The sequence below is a fragment of the Heptranchias perlo genome, chromosome 31 (assembly GCF_035084215.1).
Source record: "Heptranchias perlo isolate sHepPer1 chromosome 31, sHepPer1.hap1, whole genome shotgun sequence".
In the NCBI taxonomy this organism is placed as follows: Eukaryota; Metazoa; Chordata; class Chondrichthyes; order Hexanchiformes; family Hexanchidae; genus Heptranchias; species Heptranchias perlo.
Window position 1 is genome coordinate 19,754,403 of NC_090355.1, and position 22,030 is coordinate 19,776,432.

Genomic DNA, 22,030 nt, shown 5'->3' on the forward strand with positions numbered 1-22,030 from the left:
GTTTTTACAAATCTAACAGGTGTCAGCCTTGGATCAGTGGTAGAACTCTTGTCTCTGAGTCAAAAGGTAATGGGTTCAAAACCTACTTCAGAGATTTGAGCTCATAATCAAGCCTGACACTTCAGTCCAATACTGAGGAAGTGCTGCATGGTCGGAGGTGCCATTTTTCGGATGATACGTTAAATCAAGGCCCAGCCTGCCTTCTCATGTGGATGTAAAAGATCCCATGAGACTATCTGAAGAGCAGGGAAGTTCTCATTATGTCCTGGCCAACATTCTTCCATCAACCAGTATCACCAAAGCAGATTATTTGGCCATTAATCTCATTCCTATTTGTGGGATCTTGCTGTGTACAAATTGGCTGCTGTGACTACACTTCAAAAAAGTATTTAATTGGCTGTGAAGCAATTTGAGACATCCTGAGGTCGTAAAAGATGTAATGTAAATGTAAGTTTTTTCTTTCTTTAAGTAAATTATAATGTCTCATTTGACCACAGAAAAGTATCAGTACTATAACAAACTGTGAATTTTTGGTTATTTACTACAACTGGGGGAACTTGTAAGAGCTTCAGAAAAAGGACAGTTACTTGTTTTTTTTAACAGAATGGCCCAATTAATTATGCTGAGTATAGCTAGCCTCGGTAAATTAAGTACCCCTTAGATCAAGTCAGAACCCTCATAACTGTTAAAGTGACAAATTTGTACTCATGACTGAAAACTGGAAAATCTCCAGTCCTACAGCCTACTTCAGTTATGCTAGGTTTGCAGTTACACAATAAAGGTTTTTTTTTAAGATGTGGTTCTTCCCTTTTGGACCCTCTGAACAGAATTTATAGGATAACAATATTAACTCCCTCTACAAACAAAAAAAATCCTTCAAGATGTATACTCGGAAAATAGCAAAATACCAAAGAGCACAAAGTCTTACTGGACAAAACTCTCCATCAATGAAGTATTTTCATCAACCTCATGTTTGTTTGCTTTTTCTTTGCAACTTGCTTACTAGTATCATTTCACTAAAAGTGATACTTATTCTTAGTTAATTGTGTGCGATTGCACTTTGGAAAATAATTTATTGCGATTCTGGATTCCCAGTCATGACTGCAAAAAAAAAGGCTCGTATAATCCTAACTATAAAATCTCCCACTACTACCAATCTCCGATCTGTATAGTCTACCCGTCTCTCACTCCCCAGCTAGCCCCTTGTTCCACAGTGCCAGAATGTTGCCCAGGACCACCATTCTCTGGATCACTGTCATTGTTCATCTCGTACTTTTCCAATCCTTTGTAGCTATTGGATGATTCCAGAGACTCAAGGGTCTGCCGTCCCTGCAAATGCCATTTCCCTCTTCTCTCTTTCTACATTGTGTTTTGATCTTAAGCTTAAAGCTTCCCATCAATACCAAACTGCACTAAAAACAGCAGTAACACCAGCCAAGTACCACTTTCGCCAGTACCAGAGCAACTGCAGAACCTTGGAACTAAGCAACTTTATGACCAATGCAGGAGGGGCCCATCAACACCGGAAGATACAGGCATTTTCTCCCCAGCCACATGCACTAGCATAGCTGTTGCTTGGCTGGTGCATGTTTCATACAGCTGGTTGACCAACAACCCTCCAACCTCTATGAGCAAGAAGCTGTTCCGATCTTGGGGATGGAATCAGTACGAGGGCATGTAGCAGTTGCTTCTCTTCCTTCTCAATCTATTGTTACACACCCCCCCCCCCCCCCCATTACCTGTCAGCAAACTATATCATGAAACTATTTTAATGAAAGAGAGATACAAACTCAGCTCCTCAGCAACCTTTCTTCTCTTTTCCTCCTCAAGATGTGACAAGAACGAACCACCAGGGGCTCTGGATCGACTCCTGCTAGCAGAACATAAGCCGCCACTCATTCTCTCCCTCCCAAGCACATGCCCAGAAAATTCCACACAGAAGGAATTAGAAAATGACAGAGGGAGGAGTACACCGGGTGAAACACAGAAACAAAAGTGAGCGGGAGCAGCTGGAAGATGAGAAGAAGTAGGTCGCTGAGCAGAGTGTCAGGAGACAATGTCCCATGGATGAAGATTTCATAGGTCCTGCTTTTAAAAGGATGGTTGAGGGGCTGTGTCAGGTAGCCATCTCCAATCCGGTGCAACAGGCCTCAATGGCAGCAGTTGGAGAACACATGGACGAAGCATAAGCTGCCCCTTAGGTCAGTTTGTGCTCGGGGCTGCTGTTGTGGGGACCGCACCAAAGATCTGCCTGGAGCGGTCGAACACTCCAGGGTGGAAGGTTCTGCTGTAAAACCATTCATCAGGGTACTGCCCATGTGGGTAGTGGATTCCTCCAATCACTCCATCGTCTGCAGCACATTTCCACTGCTCCTTGGGCATAGGCAGACAGGAGTGCCTCCACCTGTATATTCTGGTGCGTGCGCCACAGCACATGGATGCCATTCACCTGCAAAGCACCTTCACCAGCCTAGCCTCCTTCTATTACTCCTCACTTTGAATGAAGCAAAGTACGGAGGAATTCCCAATGGAAAAGCCATTGTACTCTGCCTGAATCAAGGAATGCGGGGATACAGCAGGAAAGTGGAGTTGAGGTACGGGATCAGCCATGATCTTGTTGAATGGCGGAGCAGACTCAAGGGTCCTGTGGCCTACTCCTGCTCCTATTTCTTATGTTCTTATAAATGGGGAAGGGATGTAAATGTCACAAAGGCAGATAGCAAAATAGGTAGCAACAACAAAAAAAAACAATAAAAAAGATACACAGAACTCCATCTGCCATAGATTTGCCCACTCACTTTGTCTATGTTCCTTTGTAACTTCCTGCTCCTTTCTACACAACTTACTGTGCCTCCTACCTTAGTGCCATCTGCAAACTTGGATATACAACCCTCTATTCCTTCATCTCAATCATATATGGTGAAAAGCTGAGGCTACGGGATAGATCTCCAGGGATCACCACATCACATCCCGCCAATCAGAGTACATTCCCTTTATCCCTACTCTCTGTCTCCTACCTATTATTTATCAACCCATGTCACAAGGTTACCTCCAACTTTTGTTGACCCCATAATATGTGGTATCACAACAGACATAGACATTTTCACTGTGCAAGTCATTATTTGATGAACAGCATTTATATAACAAGCAAGGATACAGAAATACATAGAAGTTACAACACGGAAACAGGCTGTACAGCCCAAACAGTCCACATCGTCATTTATCCTTCATGCGAGCAAAGATTCCTAATCACATATGCCCACCCTGTTCCCATATTCCTTCATCCTCTTTTCTGTCATCCACCTATCCAATCTAATCTTGAATGTTAACATAGTTTCTGCCTCAACCACTAACACTGGAAGTTAATTCTGCAGTCTCACAACTCTGTGTGATGAGGTTTCTCTTGCTTTCTGTTCTACATACCCTAATTTAATCTTGTACCTATGGCTCTTCGATCTAGACCTCCCAACCACTCAATACCGTCGGCTTCTATCCACTCTGTCCCATCGTTTCATAATTTAAAAACATTTATTTCATATCAGCCCATAATCTGCATTGTTATAACAACAAAAAAGCCCCAATTTTTCAAGTCTTTCTTCGTATTTATATTTTCTCATACTAGGCAGCATCGTAGTGAATCTACATAAAGCCTCAATAAGTCCAATACTGCTCACAGTACCCTAACTGTAGTCTTCTTAAGGTTTTATTTGGCGCATCACCTCCTCTTGGCCTTTATATTCTATACGTTGTCATAAAACCTAGAATTCCATTATCTTTTTTTTTTACAGCCTTACCAACCCGAGATGCTGCCTTTAATGTCCTGTGTACCTATACCCCTTAATCCTTCTTCTCTTCCACTGCACCAGGCTTATTTTCATTAAGAGTATAATTATTGCTGTTAGTTTTTTTTAAACCAAAATGTATTACATCACATTTACTGACATTGAATTCCATCAACCACTTTTTAATCTTATTCCCCCATTGCAGCTTTGCAGCTTTCTTTGGTTTTCTAAAGAATAAACTATAGCTCCTAGTCTGGTATCATCTGCATATTTTGACACCATGCCCTCTAGATCTGTATCCAAATCATTGATATACACCGTGAACAGAAGTAGCCCGAGCCTCATGTTGCGCTGCCTGTTCAATAACATGCTTATTCCATATCTTTGGTGCTTGCAATAGGGATTTCTTGTGTTTTAATCACTGCTAAGAAATATATTTATTTTAACAGGCTACATACAGTCAAACCAGCACAAGGTTGTGGCTGATGACTTTTGATTCATGCAGGATATGAACTATAAGACATTTATTTGACATTCAAATATATGGGGATGGAATAATGAGATTAAATTTGTTGGGCTTGTTATTTCTCATTTTCTTTCCATTTCTACTAAGTTGTAACTTTTAAATGACAATTTGGTTATTTTACTTGTATTTGTGGTAACCTTTTCTTTTTAAGGTATGTATGCAGTGCCCTCATGTTGGTATAATGTTACAATTAAACACATTTACATTCAAATTGCAAATAATTGAGAATCGACCATTCTTGAGATATTAATGTATAACTTGTACCAGTACTGTGATATGTTGAAACAGAAATCTGGCTGATACCAATACATAAAGTATTTAACAGAACTAACATCCACAGTTTAATGATAAACATTTTTAAAAGGGACCAGGGTGCTTTTCTTCTGAAGGAATATTGTTGGTAGCTTTTTTGGTTACCCATCAAGCACCATGGCAGAACCTTCACCACATGGATTGCAGTGGTTCAAGAAGGTGGCTCACCACCACCTTCTCAAGGGCAATTAAGGTTGGGCAACAAATGCTGGCCTTGCCAGCGACACCCACACCCCATGAATGAATAATAAAAAAAAAAGCATTCTCATGCCTGCCCACTGTGGCAGTACAGACTCCCTAGACTGTTAGAAAGAAATAATTTGCATTTATATAGCACCTGTCACGTCATTAGGAGGCCCAATGCCCTTCACAGCCAATGAAGTACTTTTTGAAATATAATCACTATTGTAATGTAGGGAACCGTGGCAGTCAATTTGCGCACAAGACGCTACATTGTGGAATTCCCTAAACCTCTCTGCCTGCCTCCCTCCCCTCCTTTTAGGCCTTCCTTAAAACCTATATCTTTCACCAAGCTTTTAGTCACCAATCATAATATTTCCTTCCTTGGCTTAATGCCAACCTTTGTCAGATTAGTGAAGCACCTTAGGACATTTTTCTACATTAAAGGCACGATATAAATGCAAGTTGTTGTTGCCGTGGTGCTTATCCCAGCCCTGGAACTTGTTCCACTGTCCTTGGAATCTAAAACCCTCTGTTCTACACCCTTTTCCTAGCCTTGCATTGTTATATCTAATCTGTTCCTCCCTAACCTGTACATCCCATGGCACTAAGAAATTGTTATCTGCCAGGTCATACACTTTAATCTAGAATTTAACTCATTAAACTTTCTCTGCAAGTACTCCATCCTATTCTTTGCTACATCATTGATTCCTTTAAGAATCACGAGTTCTGGCTGGTTTTCACAAGCTTTTTTCCACCTCAGTTCAGTTATGTCCTTCATTCTGGCAGCTGAGAGTCAACTAGCCATTTAGGACTCAGTCACGGCTACAAAACAGGCCATCTAGCCCCCTAATTACAGAATCCCTACAAATACCACTCTCCTGTTCTCTCTTTTCCCCATGACTCACCTCTTGCACAATGGTGCCATGGTGTTTCTCAGGATTATCCACCCCTGTGCCTGCATCACAGGTGTCAACACTGTATAAAAACTGGACAAGTCCAAACCCACAGAGTCTTCCTGTATGAGTTATTCCTATCGCCTCTTCCTCACCCTGTGGGCAGTCACTCACTTCCCTTCCTCTGCTTTACTTTGTGGGGTAGCCACCTTCTGAAATGTGTCTTCCAGAAGCCTTTTCTTTCCCAAGTATGTTGTGGGTGTAGCCAGCTGGTCCTCAAGCTCAGCATTCCTCTGCACGAGGAACACAACTCTCGGAAATTTCATGCATATGCACTCCTGCATACTTTGCAGATCCAGAATATCCCACATTATGCATCCCACACACACCACCAGTAGAATTCCGGGACAATGCTGAAGATTTAAAAATTAAAAGGAAAAAACAAAGGCAGGAAATAAAATAAGAAATACAGTACTGAGAACATAAAGCCAAAGAGTAGGACACAAAAGTATTGAGATAGTAACAATAATGAGGAACAGACTGAGAGCAATTCTTCATCAATTTTCTTTGAATATTTTGCCAGTTTTCTTTTTGCTGAATTGGGACCACAGCAGCAGAACTGTTGCAGAGCGACAACAGGCGGTCTAGGACCTCAGAGGTGGGTACAAATCAGAAACTGCACTATAGACCCAAGACTGGGGACAAATCAGAAACTGCACTATAGGCCCAAGACTGGGTACAAATCAGAAACTGCACTATAGGCCCAAGACTGGGTACAAATCAGAAACTGCACTATAGGCCCAAGACTGGGTACAAATCAGAAACTGCACTATAGACCCAAGACTGGGTACAAATCAGAAACTGCACTATAGGCCCAAGACTATCACTGAGCAATGCCACAGAACATCTATCAGTTTTAAGCAGAAAGAAATATCCTGATACACGTGTTAAGAATGGGTTTTAGATAAGGTCCAACTACTTTCCTTCTACAAAGCCATCCAAGTTGGTTTGTTAGGTGACATTTACAGATATACAATGTATAACTCTTCTCTGCAGTGTTTTGATGTTTGTGAGTGGTAACTTGGATCCAGAGGAAGAGAATTTGGGCCATTACATCAAGTTTGATGCTTCTTCTTCCTGAGCTTGCATGGCTAGTTTTCTTATGGATGCAGGTAGGACATGGCAGTGGGATGACTTAGCATGCTTTATGTGCTTGATTTATGAACTGAAAAGTCACTAGATTTAATCCAATTGTTTAGCTGCTGGAGCCTTTGCTTTTTCAACCATTTGTAGAAACATGGGCAAAATTTGTTGGTTATCCAATTGTGCCCAATGCATGGTATCGAATATGTTGGCCACTGGCTGCAGAAAAGGACTTGCTGCGGTTGATGCAAATATTGAAGCCCTAGCTTGGTATTAAATCACTTATAATTAGCAAAATTATTGAACTGAACTAAAATACTAAAGAAGTTCTCAAAACTGCATGCTGTATGTGGTATAGCACAGTGATGTTCAAATTATCCTCTTTCACAGGAGTAGTGTAAATATGATGGGAGAAAAATTTCTGAAGATGACCATGTGGAGGTTATACTTATAAGGATATGGAAAGAGGGCACACAAAGGATAGCAAATGGAGAAAAATCCAGGTTACATTTTAGTTGGCTTGAACTTCGTATAAAAGTTAAAATTAAATAAGCAAGTGATTGAGCGTGAGAGAAGAAAGTGTTTGTGGTTAAAACTCACTTAAGGCATTTTGTTAGTTAACTGAGAAATAATCAGTTCGATGACAAACGTGGCAATCGTTTAATCAATAACTTTTTAGTGCTATAATAGAAATTGCAACCTTTTTAAGTCAGTTTATTTTGAGACTGCAGCAATAAAGTATCCATATATGTTGCATTAAATGTATATCGAATGGCTCATTTTTTTTTGGAGAACTACATCCTGAAGCAGTTTTCCTGTGCTTCTACTGCTGGGAAGTTTGTCAAGACCAGCAGTAGCCAAATCATTTCGCTGCCTGCAAGAAGCCAGGCTTCAGCTGCTCAGCACAGCTTGGATTTAAAACTGGAGGCTGAAGTAAATCTTTAGTAGTTTATGCCACTGCAGCAGTATGAGTGGCAAAAACCATATTATATATAAGGAGTTGAAAATGGAAATCAGGGCTCAAAGGCTTGATATTAATATGCACATAATGTATAATTTTAAGGCGGCGGCTCACCACCACCTTCTCGAGGGCAATTAGGGATGGGCAATAAATGCCGGCCTTGCCAGAGACGCCCACATCCCGTGAACGAATTAAAAAAAAAAAAAAAATTCTTCACCCATATGAAAATTGGGTACACTGAAAACACAACAGATAAACTACAAGATGTGAATGATAGGACTTCATCGTATGAAATAAGTCTGTCATGTACCAAAAGTAAAGATCATAAGTCACAACTGTGTATGTCACAAATATTTTCATGTCTTTTTTATATTTGTTTTTGGGATGTGGATATTACTGGCAAGGCAGTATTGATTGTCTATCCCTTAAGGCATTAAGTCTTAACCACATATCTGGTTGCCAATTGGTAATAAAACAAAACAATATTGCACTGGTGTGTGAACCATTCCCCAGGGTAAAATTGGTCTTCAGCGATTGTACAAAATGGGCAATAGCGAATTGGCGACTCGTTTTACACCTCACCACGGACAGAAAATCGGGCGGGGTGTAAAACGGGTCGCCGATTTATTATTGCCCGTGTTGCACTTCTGCCCTCACCCCCAATATCTACAGCACATAAAGATTAGAACGAAAATGCAAGATAAGTCAGATTTAGCAGTAAATACAAAATGTTTCAATTAAAAAAAACACCTGTGGGACCGGAATCTGAACCAGCCAAGCCTCATGGCATGACAGTCTTCCATCTTTGCTAACTCTAAGAGTCCTGCATGAGATGAGTTTGAGGTAGTCACAATCTATTCTTAATGGTTACAGGACCATAACATGAAATATCCATAGTTCAACACAATATCCAATCTCACCCACAAAAATGGGAGCTGTGGAAAATGTAATTTCATATTGGCACAGCAAGAGGTGCTCTGCTAAGGTTAGGATTGGGGGGGTTAAGGTTAGAATTACGGTTAGGGTATATTAACACAGAGCAGAAGGGCTTTCACTCTGCATTTGGTCCATATTTTATATGGCCTCAGAGTACCTGATGTTGACTGGATGCCAAAAATGGCAAAATATTCCACTCCCTAGCAGTGACATCCCTTGGATGATCCCCCCCTCCAACAGAGGGAAAAACAATATATCTGTGCAGTATCTGGACTGTTATAGATGGGCCCAGGTCATTATATACAAATGCCTTTTAGATTTATAAGAAAGCAGTAAGTACTAGATGAAAAATTGTTTACAGAACACTCACAAAAACAAGTTAGAAAATAAAAACTGATTTAAGTTTAGCATAGTAAAATTAGGTCTTTGAAAAGTGAACAAAGAAACCTTCATAGCTTCTCAGGGTCCAGCCACGTTGCCTGCATTCATCGTTTTACCTACCAATCCCACAGAGATGAGTAACTCACTGTCTGAGGAAACCAAGTGCGAATGCCAACTAGGATGGGATTCTAACCCTGGGTCTTCCAGCTTGTGATGCAGTACACTAACAACTGTGCCATTGGGTTGCCCTTAGGTTTAATAGTGAGCAGTTCTGACTGCTCACTCAGAATCCATTTTGTTCATGCTATTTTCTTTGAAAGTGTCCCTCAGCATCAAAAGTCTGCAGGTGGTGTGTAATTTACTTGGCATTGAGGTCTGGCGTAACTTCACCACTACACCTGTGCAAGTTTAATATTATGAATGGAATTATAAAAATTAATAATTAAGGGTGTTTATAGTTCTAGTAGTAGATGTCAGGACATGTAATCATTTTTCTGGTTGCTCCGATCTATAAAAGCCGTGTGTCTAATCCCATGAGCTGGTCCATGGTATGAAAAACACGGGTCGCTGAAAGGGTTAAGTTATGTCTATTGAAACAGAACAGTTGTTACTGTGTAATTAATTTTTTCCAATTGCAGTGCCAAATTGTGGAGCACAATGAGTGCACAATAAAGCCTATGGGGAGAATTTTTGTGAGCAATATGTACTTTCATGTCTGTAAATGTCAAATTGCTTTTATTGCAGTAAACCCAAAATGCTGTCAGCATTGTGGGCGCTTACTCAAAGCAGGACAATACTTCAAACAGATGGTAAGCTGGGTTGCAAAATAAAGATGCTGTATGCAGCACAATAACTAGTTACACATCTAACATCTAGGTGCCACATACAGCAATGATGTGAGCAATGTCACCTTTTAACAAAACACAAAAGAACTGGACTGTGTAGCAGTGTATGCCATTCTCATTTATCTGCTGTACTTTTAAAGTCAGCGTTCTACATCAAAAGGGACATTTTCTTTAGTTAGACCTTTAAATAACACCCTAAATCTATTCTACCCTTTATCAAACTTAAAAATCATAACATTAAATAAAATGTAAAAAGGCATCAGAACATCGATCACAAAAGATTGGAAAAAAAATTGAGATCTTTTTCTTTCTGGCACAACTTTGTTTAGATCAAAGTACGCAGCTATTTTCTCATGAACTGACACACTTTACCATCTCTGTCTTGTACCTTTGATCTATTAATTAAGAGTACTCCAGTAGCAGGTGGCACTGATACGGTGCAAGGCAAATTGGACACATCTCTTTCTTGCCAAGCAAAAACCATTTAGCTAGCAAAACCATTCCATTATTTAAAAATGGAATAGAATTGGAGGAAAAAAGCAGGGCACAGGTACAAAGCAGTGAAGGTAAAGACTGCAGCAAAGAGTAACATGATGAATAATTTTCTCAGAACAATGGCATAAATGGATTTTGAAAAGAAAGAAATCAGACTGTACTATTATGTTACTCCAGAAAGACATGGTCTTAAATGTAAGCTGAAAAGGAGGATGAGCTGAAGTGAAATGTAAGGACTGTTAGTAATGTACCAGAATGCTTTCATGTAACCCTGCCCCTCATTTTAGAAAAACAAAACACTTGAGACCAGAAAACATCGTCAAGTAGACATGAAACAGAGGAATTGAGGAGGGTGGGAAGCTTCAAAACAAATTGGTATATTAAATTTTGATTTCAGTAATAAAAGTACACAGAAATGAGAGCTCGGCCATACTAACCACATCATTAGGAAGGCTTTGAAGATCATCAAATGGTGTTTCCAGTGTATTGTTGTCCACGTTTAGTATCACTACATCTTCTAAGGCCATATTCCTCACTTTCTGTTGTAGAAAGAAAGAAAAAATATTGTTGTTTAAGGAAATTTATCGACACACTCTAAACCTGTTTTGAAGAATATAATTTGATACCTGAATTTGTTAACAAAAACCGGCCTTTACATTTGGGATTAAAACCACAGTGAAAAATGCAAGCCAAAGTACTCTTGACATGCTTTAGTGATACAAGTAAGAGATTTCAGAAAATGTTATATAAAAATGTGCAACTGTAAGCTAGCTTAGGAGGGCTTTACTTTGGGATGCAAATATTTGAAATAAATCAAACCTACTGCATATAGGATATTTGCTTGAAAGTTTGTCACAAACTATAAGCCTTAAATCTTTAACAATTTAATGTCAACAGTTCATAAAGTATTAGAAAATACAATCTCGGTAATTAATCTTTTTTGAAAAAAATCCACCATTATTTGCTTGATATTTCTATGTACTGCTATCAGAGCCAAAACTTAGGCAGTTTCTTGCAAATAGTAATGGAAAACAATTAAATAAAGCTGTGTTTCTCTCTGCCGGTCAAGTCTGCATTAGTTGTGCAATACCTTTCATTTAAAGCCCTCACACTGACAGATACCTATACATTATTAGTATTACGAATGACACATTCCATGCAATCAAGAGGACCAAAAATCCACCTTAGCAATTGCTGAACACAATGTTTATTACGTCTATAAATGTGGCTTACCAAGAATTACAGACTTAATCAGTAAGAGCTGCTTTCCCAGTGCAAACAGTGCTTTGAATTTTCAAAATGACACCAACACAGTTAAAATGCATTAACTTTTCAAACAAACTACAGGGGGCCTTATTCACCAACCTATTAAATAGAAAGCAGTTAGTACTATTTGTCTTGATGGTATCTTTTTCAATCCTCCCTCAAGATATGACTTTACCACACTGCCACTTGCTATCGTTTTCTGCGGTGGCTGAATGCATTTTCAGACAATTAAAAATATACAAAAGTGTGCTCTAAACCCTTGGAATAAGATAAGACTGCAAAATCTTAAATACCACAGAAAAGCTAAATGGTAATCGCTCAGGCAGTTCCTCCTCCAGATCGAATATCACCAAATAAATAATACAACAAATTTTAAATCATTTTTGATTATTTGTAGTTTGTAGTACTTTAAACTTTTACCAGTATTTTGATTTTATAATGACGTAAAGGATTGTGGTGAGAATATAGTTTGTTTCCTACAAGACGTAAACTTGTCTTTTTATGGACACCAATATGTCAATCTGGCTGCCAGAAGCAGGAAAAGCTGATGATATAAAATTTTATGATTTCATGCCCCAGCAGCAGACAGAAGGACTTAATGAAATCCTCTTCAGATTTACAATCTGAAGCAGCTATTCAACAGAAAGATATGGTTAGGCGAGACATGTCCTTTGACCTTTAAACTCTTTGATCCTTGCACAGCGTGTGGGCTGCTACCCCCTTCTGTGCATTTTCCACTTTCCTGCCAAACTGTTACCTAGAGTCCTCGGCAGCACTGATCCTAAGCAGGTGATTTTGGGGCATATTATCATAAACAGCTGTGACAAACTGACTGTCAAAGATCTGAAACTAACTATACGGACTTGAAGGATGGCCAAAAAGTTTTACCTTTGTTAAATCCAATGAAGAGCATTTTCTGTCATGTTTTTTTAAATTGAACACTTCCTGCTGACTTTAGTATACCCAGAAGTATCATTGCTGGTCATTAATGTGAAACAATTAAAGATTATATATTGTGCATGTAAGACAGACATTCCTATATATAAACAAAGTGGGCAACTGGGATTACTAGTGATGATGGAGATAGAAAATTGGACCATCTTAAAAGTATGCATTGCAAAATCTGCTCTTTTGAAATTCTATCTTGCATTCTCTACTGTAAAAATAGCCTCTTGTTTGAGTGTACTCATTCAACATATCTTGATGGTAAAAGTTTTAGTGGTTACCATGATTGTGCTGCCTCCCCATTTTCCCCTGTTGGGTGCAGGGAATGAATCGTTCTAAATTAAAATCCCTACTATATCTACTGGGTGTCTACAACACCCAACTGATAGCAATGTCTTGAGTCTTCTTGTAAAGATCCTACTGGACCCTGGAACGGGACATTTAATTAACCTCCTGTTGCTCATGGTTTTCCATTATTCTCTGGAGACAGACAGTAATACCATTTCGTTCTGTGCAAAGGGAGTGATTATGCAAGTTGGCTTGATGGAAGTCAATTATGTATACCCTTCATCAATCTCAAACTAAAGTTATTTGCATATAGTCTTTTTTGAATTACTAAACATGAGAAAGGGGCAGATTGTGCCATTTCTGATATTCTCAATTAATCACTCCTTCTTCTCCCAGGCTAGAAGACATTCTGAAGAGCTCAGTCTTTCTCCTAACTGCCTGAAACATTGCCCCAGGGGTATGTGCCCCCTCCCCTCCACATATTATTGTTTACCCATTTTCCACTTTCTTTCTTCCTTCCTTCTCTGTCTCAGGTGTCCGCCTTGGCTCAGTGGTAGCACTTCTGCCTGTGAGTCAGAGGTTTTGGATTCAGCGGAGACTTGAGCACTTAATTTATAATGACACTTCAATGTTGTACTTAGGTATTGCTGCAATGTTAGAAGTAGGTCCTTCACATGAGATGTTAATCTAAAGCACCATCTGCCCTCTCAGGTGCATGTATAGGATCTCAAGGCACTATTCAAAGTACAGCAGGGAAGTTCTCTGGGTGTCCTGGCCAACATTTATCCCTCAATCAATACCACTGAACACAGATTACCTGGTCATTTATCTCATTGCTGCTTGTGGGACCTTGCTGTGTGCAAATCAGCTGCAATTGCAAAAGTGACTACATTGGCTGTGAATTTATATATATTGAAAAGACTTTGGGATATCCTGAGGATGTGAAAGGTGCTATACAGGAAGGAAGGGAGGGAGGGAGGGAGGGCAGGGAAGGCTGGAAGGAAGAGGGGGAGAAAAAGAAAAGAACTAGCAAAACGCTTTACAACCAGTGGATTACTTTTGAAATGCAGTAACTTATGTCGACAAACACAGCAAGGTCCCACAGATAGCAAACAATTAAATTGCCAGGTAATTTGTTTTCAGCTTCAGCAGAGGCGTAAAACAGGTAGTATCTGATCAGCTACCCGTTACACTCTCCGTCCGATTGACTTCGCCTAATTGGCAGAGTGTATAGGCGATCCGCTACCACCCATTTTACACCCCTGCTGAAGTTGAAAGTTCCACCCTATGTGCTCAAGTCCATCGGAATCAGACCTTCTGATTCAGAGTTCCCTCACAGGCCTTCCATGGTTGACTTAGGTCAAGATTTCACTGCGATAGTTTATATTACTTTTTAAGTTGTTGTTCATTACCTTGATCTTGCATCAAGTGTTTTACTCTTACAAACATGTATCTAAGGTTGTTATTGTTACAACCTCATTTGTATTTTTGTTTAGATTTTTTTCTCTCATTGCAGCCATGGAATTCAGTTTTTTTGAAAGTAATCTTTTCAATGGTAAAGATTTATTACATTTTATAAATCTAATCCAAATGAATTTATATATATTGAAAAGATGACAATTCCTACCTTCCTTTAAAATAAACACAAAACCTGTTGATACACTGGCCCTTGGGGAAAAAATATAGGAGACTCTTCAGCTTTTACTTATTTTATGAAATCAAAAAGCTTTAGGTGCCTGTACAGCTGTAATTCTGAAAGTTGTCTAACATGTACTTGTCACATATACAAACGACAATGAATTGACAGAATCCCAAAATTCACACATTATTGTGGATTAAAAATACTCAGGACTATCCATCCACAAAATAAGCCACAACCTAAAAACTCTGCAAAATGTTATGTTGTTACAACAAGGTATATCATATCTGGTTTCAATTTCAAACAGTTTAATCAAAATTTAGACTCCTCATATTAGTCCAAAATAATATAAGTGAAGCAACAATATTTCAAATGTATTTTGGTGAAATTCAAGACAGATATGCTTATTGAACATTAATCCATCATAATTGCCAGTTTGAAAACCATTTTCATTGTCAAAATAGATTGTATCCTGTTTTCTGAATGGGAAAACTCTGCCTTATGTAATTGCCCAATATTTTAAGAAAATGGAAGCAAATATTCACTTTCAGTGTAATAGGGCCTCACTTGATATATTTTATAGTCTAGCTACAAATCATAGACTATTCAACCTACTTACTAAAATAAGTATAAGGTCTGTAAAGTTTAAAAGTTTCAGCGACAGCTGTCATTTTTACATTACAAAAGTAATAATATTGAGTGCAGCTTTATTTTTTAAAAAAGCCCAAAAAGACACAGGTGGGAAAGGAATTCTAATATTTTTTCATTGACTAAATATGATCAGATGTAGGTTGAACAAATTAGATAAAGAGAAGCCACCATTAGAGAAAAATGTATGAAGTGTACGGATCTGTAGAATCTTTAAGTGTCATAGTCCACATCAACTATTCATTCCCAGAGTTAACCTGTGGTCCTCAAGTTGGTCAGAACATTCATAAGTCAACAGGTTAATGTATCAGCATGTATGTACAGTATATATCTTACTTAGAATGTAGATTTATCTGCAGTAAACTGTTCTTTATTTAATATGAATTGGATTAAACTGCTATATCTTTACACTATTATTCAGGACATTCCATCAGAATTCTTTAGCAGCTGATGGCCCCTTTAGACTTAGAAAATATACAAAAATGCATATAAAGAAAAACTAGGCGATGATAGGAAAACGAGACCACCAGCTATCATTTCAGGATTTCTAGAATCATTTTCAATAAAACATCATCTATACTCTTCGACCTTAAAGCAGATGACTGTTTTAAATCTAGAAATGGTTTCTGGTCAGAACAAATTTATCGGAAATCATTGAAGAACAAATTAAGTCCTATATCATATATAAACTTAATGCCTTAATAAAAGTTAATATAGCATTATTATTACATAAGAATCCATTTGTGAATGGACTTGCTTCTGTTGAACCTGAAGCATTACAAGATTTTCATTTAACTATTAGAATTTAATATCCAACCAGCTTTTCTTGTATATTTTTCCAGATTTTGAAAATTTCAACCAACCATTTAATAATTAATCAACTGGCGAGTCTAACAATACATATTCAAAAGTTTTTTTTAAAATGAAAATGTACTAAATGCAAATATTACATTGCTAACAGTAGATACTGAAAGTTCATACAGTAATTTGATTTAAGCAATTTCTTAATTTAAAAACATATTTATTAGCCCATTAAAATCTATCTTCAAAATATCTCACTCAAGTCCATTTTACAACAGCATAATTGAGGTGCACATGATCGCCCAACTGCTTCAAGACTGCTAACTGGAAGGAGGTACTTGTTGAGAACATACTCTTCATTGCCATTCATCTAAACAGTGGGGGACCTGTTATATATATTTCGGGTTAGGCATGCTTTTTGAAGCAAATTTAGGGGACTACGGTGGTAATGAAACTCCTTTTTCCAAGAAAATTAGATTAGTGAGATACAGCCTGCAGTGATGCTGGTCCCATAAGTTCCAAACATGGTTGTACAACTGATCAGAATTCTACTGTCAGTGGCACTGAGAATCGTATGTGATATATCAGCGATATATTTTCATGCACCAAAAAAAAATTTGCTGCATTATCTACGCCCAGGATAGGAGTCAATTCAAACATCATCTATCCAATACCCTGCCCCAATGTGTCCACGTCGATCAAGAAGGACTTCAAACAATATCAAGGCAAGGTCTCCTACTGGTAATATCTAGATATTTGTAGCTTATACTTGAATGAACAAGCAGTTAACTCCCATGTCCGGCTTCCCTAGTGGATAATGGTATCCTTTATCTTAGCTTGGAGAACCATGGCCACTACTGATACAGACTGCAGAACCTTAATGATTCATGCCCACAGTTTCCCAGAACTGGAAAATCTGATTCCCTCATGCAGAAAATTAAAGATCTTGAATGGCAGATGAGAGGGATGTCTCTGCTTGAGCAGAATATTTTCATAGACAATGCTGAAATCTGCCCTGCAGTCATGAGAATAGTGTGCGAGTCTTGTGGCAGCATTCATCTTTGTAGAGTGTTGAGGCTGAATATCTTGGACAGAGGTCATCCCTCATCAGTGGCATCCATATGTCACATCAGCAGATTTAGGTGCAGAAAACTCTTAATTTTGTATCAAACTGGTGATCCCCAGCCACAATCCTGGCCCATTCATCTTTATTTATTAAATTAATAGATTTATGCAGCTCATGAGATGACTTTCCCTGATGAACCCTTCATGGTATCCCCAATCGTAGCATAAAGCCTTACAGACCAGAAATTCCTAGGTTCAATTCCTAATCTGCACTGAGTTAGATAATCTAATGAAGAAGCAGTGCTCCTACCCCTGATCATGATAAAGCAACTCTTGTTGGAAAGTATACGTGTGCATGTTGGGTGGGTCAGGATGGGGCTCTGCTTTGACATACACCGTGGTGAATTAGCCTGTTGACTAATTAGCCTGGGCTCAGAAATGCCCTGGAGCAGGTTAACAGACCGCTGTCAGTGCCCATGAAACCATACCTGAGGATGAATCAGGGCTCTGAGGAAAGAAACTGAGAAAACAGGCAATGACGAAGTCGGTTATGGGGTTGGCACACAAGAAACCTGGCATGCTTCTATTTGCTAACATGGAAGCGAGGTTGCACAGTGGGAAAAGTTAATACTGGCTAAGCACATAGGTAGGACCCAGATAGTACTAGTTCTAGTTCCGGCCTCTGGGTCAGCCTCCAGTTAGTCTAAAGTAAAAATTTTCATGTTTACATGCATGCAACCTTTGTACCGAGTGTCATCTGAAAGGGCAAGTTTACACAGGAATAAAAAGCTGGCACTTTTGGATATATTTCTTTATATTTCAATATTTCTTTAAATTGTACAGATTATGAGGATACTTGGCACTAAACACTCCACTGTTGGCGGTTCTTATTAAGAATGGAACAAAATTGCATATATGAGTCATATCTTAACTCTTGATGGGAATATAATGCTATTAAAATGAATGTAGCAACATCTGTGCAAGGAGCAAATCTGCTTGATCAAGTGGACCTGTGCATATTTTTATTTACAATCTCAGCTGTACTATTTTAGCGAAGTGCCAAGAGGATGCTAGGATCTTAGGTATTTCCCTATGAGAACTTAGAGAGCCGACCACCTTAGCACCTGTTTTGCACATGTCCACACAACTGCCTTAAGATTGGCTTTGGCAGAGGTCTGGGAGACAGTTTGTCATCGATCTGCCTGCCTGCCTTGCCATGGGAACACCAAAAGGACAAATGGAAAAATATTAGTTCTTTTTATTTTTAAAACTGACATTTATCTATTTCAGCTACTTAATCTTACTACAGAAAAAAAAACTAAAACACCAATCCGCAGTCAAAATCATTTAGATTTAACTACTAAAAGTATGAGCCAGTTATACAATAAACTAATGTAGCTGGCTAATCTAAACAAAGGGTACCAGAACAATGTTATTTTATTTAGCAGCAAAAGGCTGATTATGTAGCTCTTTCCTGGTTTGTGACAAAAGCAAAGGAAAACATAGCCTACAGCTAAAAAGCATGGTTTTAGATCTACAAAAATATATTTTCAAGACAGATGTAAAAGGTACTCAATCTGCCTTTTGAAAGTATGTACACAATATGCTTTTGAACTGCATTTTTAGTCAAATTCTACATGCATTAATGAAGATTTTGGAAAGCGCTGTTTGCTCATCTTTTATGTTTTTAAATTGCCCAGAGCACGACAGCACATGAAGATTCTTTTGCACCACAGCATTTAAACCCTTATATTTTCTTCAGGTTAAAATAAGACTGGTAAGATGTGTACAATAATTATGCTTTCATATGCTAGCATAAAGGAAACAAGAAGAGTGCTTAACACATACATCAAATAAATCTGTTGTATTTCTCATACCAACCTTAAATAAATAGTCTGAACATTCCACTGGTTTGATAGATTTTAATGGACTACAGAAATGTCATATTTTTAAATCTAGTAGTGTATTTAACATATTAATTCAGAAAACTGAAGACTTAATTTGGCAATCACAATAATATCTCCTTTTAAATACTTGCTTTGACGGTGTCATTTTTAAGAAAAATATTAAGAATACACCTTATAATTTAAATAAGCTGACTTGTGTCAATGAGGAGGATTTAAAAACTGAGTTTCAATAAAATCATTAGAAATAATAAATCATAAGCCTTTAAAGCAGTATAGGAAATTTAATTTATTTTCAATGATAAAAGCATAATACACCTACCTCCATTAAACTTGAATGCACTCCTATGAGGTAGGGCATTGGCGCACTATAAATGGGAAAAAGAATCCAGGTTAATCATTGCAATTACCCTTTGTGTTCATAAACAGATTGATTGTTAACTGCAGAAATATAGATGATTGTAAAATCACCCGATTTCATGAGAGTTACATCACTGTTTTTACTTAGTACAATTTCTAAAGTGTGCATTTTAGACTCTTTTTGAGAAAGTTATCGCAGTTGAATGAAACAAAAATGCTTATTATTTTTTTTTCTTTTAGAGTAGATACAGATCTTTAGAGCTACAGCTAACCTGATCAGAACATACACTTGCATATATCTAAAAAGAGATGATCATGAAGCTGCTTCGTGATGTAGACAGATCACTGAACAAGTATTCCATAATATAGATTACAGTTCAAGTAATTGGGGGTGAAATTCGACTTCTGCAGCAGCGCAAAATGGGCGATACCGGATCGGCCGCCCGTTTTACACCCCGTCCGATTTTCTTTTCCATTATAGTCAATGGAGAAGAAATTTGGGCAGGGTGTAAGACGGGCTGCCAATTCGCTATTGCCCAGTTGGTGCTACCGCGAAGTTGAATTTTACCCCAATCATGTCAAAGAATATAAAGTACCACAATATTTACAGCATGTGCAGAAATCTCCCAACACATTACAGTATAGTACTGCAAATTCAATTTTATCTATCAGAAGTCACACTGTGATTCAGTGTTGGTTGTTTAAAACAAGTGGAGGTACTCCTTATATGGTGATTCCACAACAGATCACAAAATTCTCCAGAGATAAATGTAAAGGTACACGTAAACAAACTCTCACATCCAGCTTTCATTTCCCCCTCAAAGTATCCCACAGGTAGATTTAGAAAAGGGCACAGAGCTCCTTCGACACAGGTAGATATATATAATACATATAAAAGAAATAACACAAGGCATAGAGAAAGTGATCTGACTACTCACAACGGGAACAACCTACACAAATCAACAGGTTGCAGTGTTAAGCCATCAAAAGCACAAAGCACAAATTGTACAAATATTTTCATACAATAAACCAGTAACATATCAAAACCCTGTTTCCATATATATGGTATTAGGAAATTCATGCTGACCCTCAGGATTGAAAATTTATCTTCAATCTTATCCTTCAAATTTAACATCTTATTCTTAATCCCCATTACAGCATGTGTCAAAGATGAAAACTTTCTGAAGCCTTGTCCATAAAGTATTCATGAAACTAGTCTTTGAAAGTAAAAAGATCAGCCAGAGTTTTCATTTCAACATGCTAGGAAATGTATCATCCAAGTTGTGAATGGAAAAGTAGCAAGTGTCCTGTGTTTTTTATTGCCTACGATACTTCCCTTCTTAAATCAAAAGCGGCTTGTCAGACCCAACTTGGCAGTGCCGTGTAAGGCGGGTCTGCTGAAGAACTGCCAGAACCAAATGTCCATTGCAGCAGTCTTTTATGCTGAGTTCTATCTTCCTTTACATTTAAATGGAACATGTGGTTTGCATTGTACATTTCACAAATACATATAAGTAATTTTTTGCAATCATAAATCTTTACAAACACATTGGGGAAAAGATTTTTTAGGTTATAAAATTTCAGTATGCATGAATAGATACAGGAATCGTTGGTTTACTAATATAGGGGGAACATTTCTGTTGTACACTATTCATAGCGAGTTTGTAAAAGAGTGTATAAGGGACAGGCTTACAATTTTGTTATAAATATCAAACAGAACTATTCCCCCATTATTTATTCTAATGAATCTAAGAATATTGTATGATGCATTGTGTTATGTATGTAACATTATACTTCCGAAAACAAGTATTTTTCCATCCCACTCTGCAGTTTTAGACCTTGTTTCATGTTAGCTAAATTTCACACATGCAGAAATACTGTAGTTCTAGTAGACAATTGGGTCAAGCCTAAAGTAAATAACAGGCTAAGCTAGCAATTTTTGTGACTGTGTAGAAATTGTTTCCACTCAGTTTAGCATGGAAGGGATATAAGGGAATGGCAGAAATGTAAACCAAACTCCAATTCCTGCCTCGAGTACAATGTTCTGCCTCATGGCAGAGAACTTTCACCCCCACCCTCCCACAAAAAATAATCCTTTTAGGTTTTCCATAATTGGAGTGAATTCTATTTACTTTACCTTCGATTCATCCCATTTCAGCTGAATTTAACCAGCTAAAACTGCATATCTTACTAACATCGAGCATTTGTAAATTTCCCACTACTTGTCCAGCTAGCACCATCCCAACCCATGGCTTGAAGAGTACAGCTCCCCCACCTCCACATCCCATTAACCAGCCAGGCTGGCTGGTCAATAGCCAACAGGGATCTGAAGTCCTGCAGATCTGACTGGTTCAGGTATTGGATTACTGAGTCTGCCATTGAGGGTTGATCCGCCTCCAATTTTCCAACCCCAGGTTTGGAGCCTTTTACTTGATTAATACTATATGTTGCTTAACATAAGTATTTAATGTTAATTTTTTACCTTTTTAAAACCAAGAATGCTAGATGATGGTGGGAAGATGGTCTCAGTTCTAGATAGGTAGGAGGTTTGTAATAATAGTTTGAATTTAGGGGCAGGAAGGTCTTGAGTTTAGGTATTCCAGGGAAGGTAGGGGTTGAAGAAGAATGAGCATGTAATCCTCCAATTCCCCTCCCTC

General features: G+C 38.2%; 1 protein-coding gene across 6 annotated transcripts in view; it reads right to left on the reverse strand.

The window, feature by feature from the left end:
• Positions 1–22,030, reverse strand: part of dennd1a (DENN/MADD domain containing 1A) — a 443,149-nt gene that overhangs the window by 139,712 nt on the left and 281,407 nt on the right. For all 6 annotated transcript variants that reach the window (XM_067969687.1, XM_067969686.1, XM_067969691.1 and 3 more), the window contains exons 11-12: positions 19,336–19,381; positions 10,895–10,996 (exon numbers count right to left, since the gene is read on the reverse strand). In XM_067969687.1, coding sequence (XP_067825788.1) covers positions 10,895–10,996; positions 19,336–19,381 — 148 coding nt within the window. The remainder of the gene's footprint in view (positions 1–10,894; positions 10,997–19,335; positions 19,382–22,030) is intronic.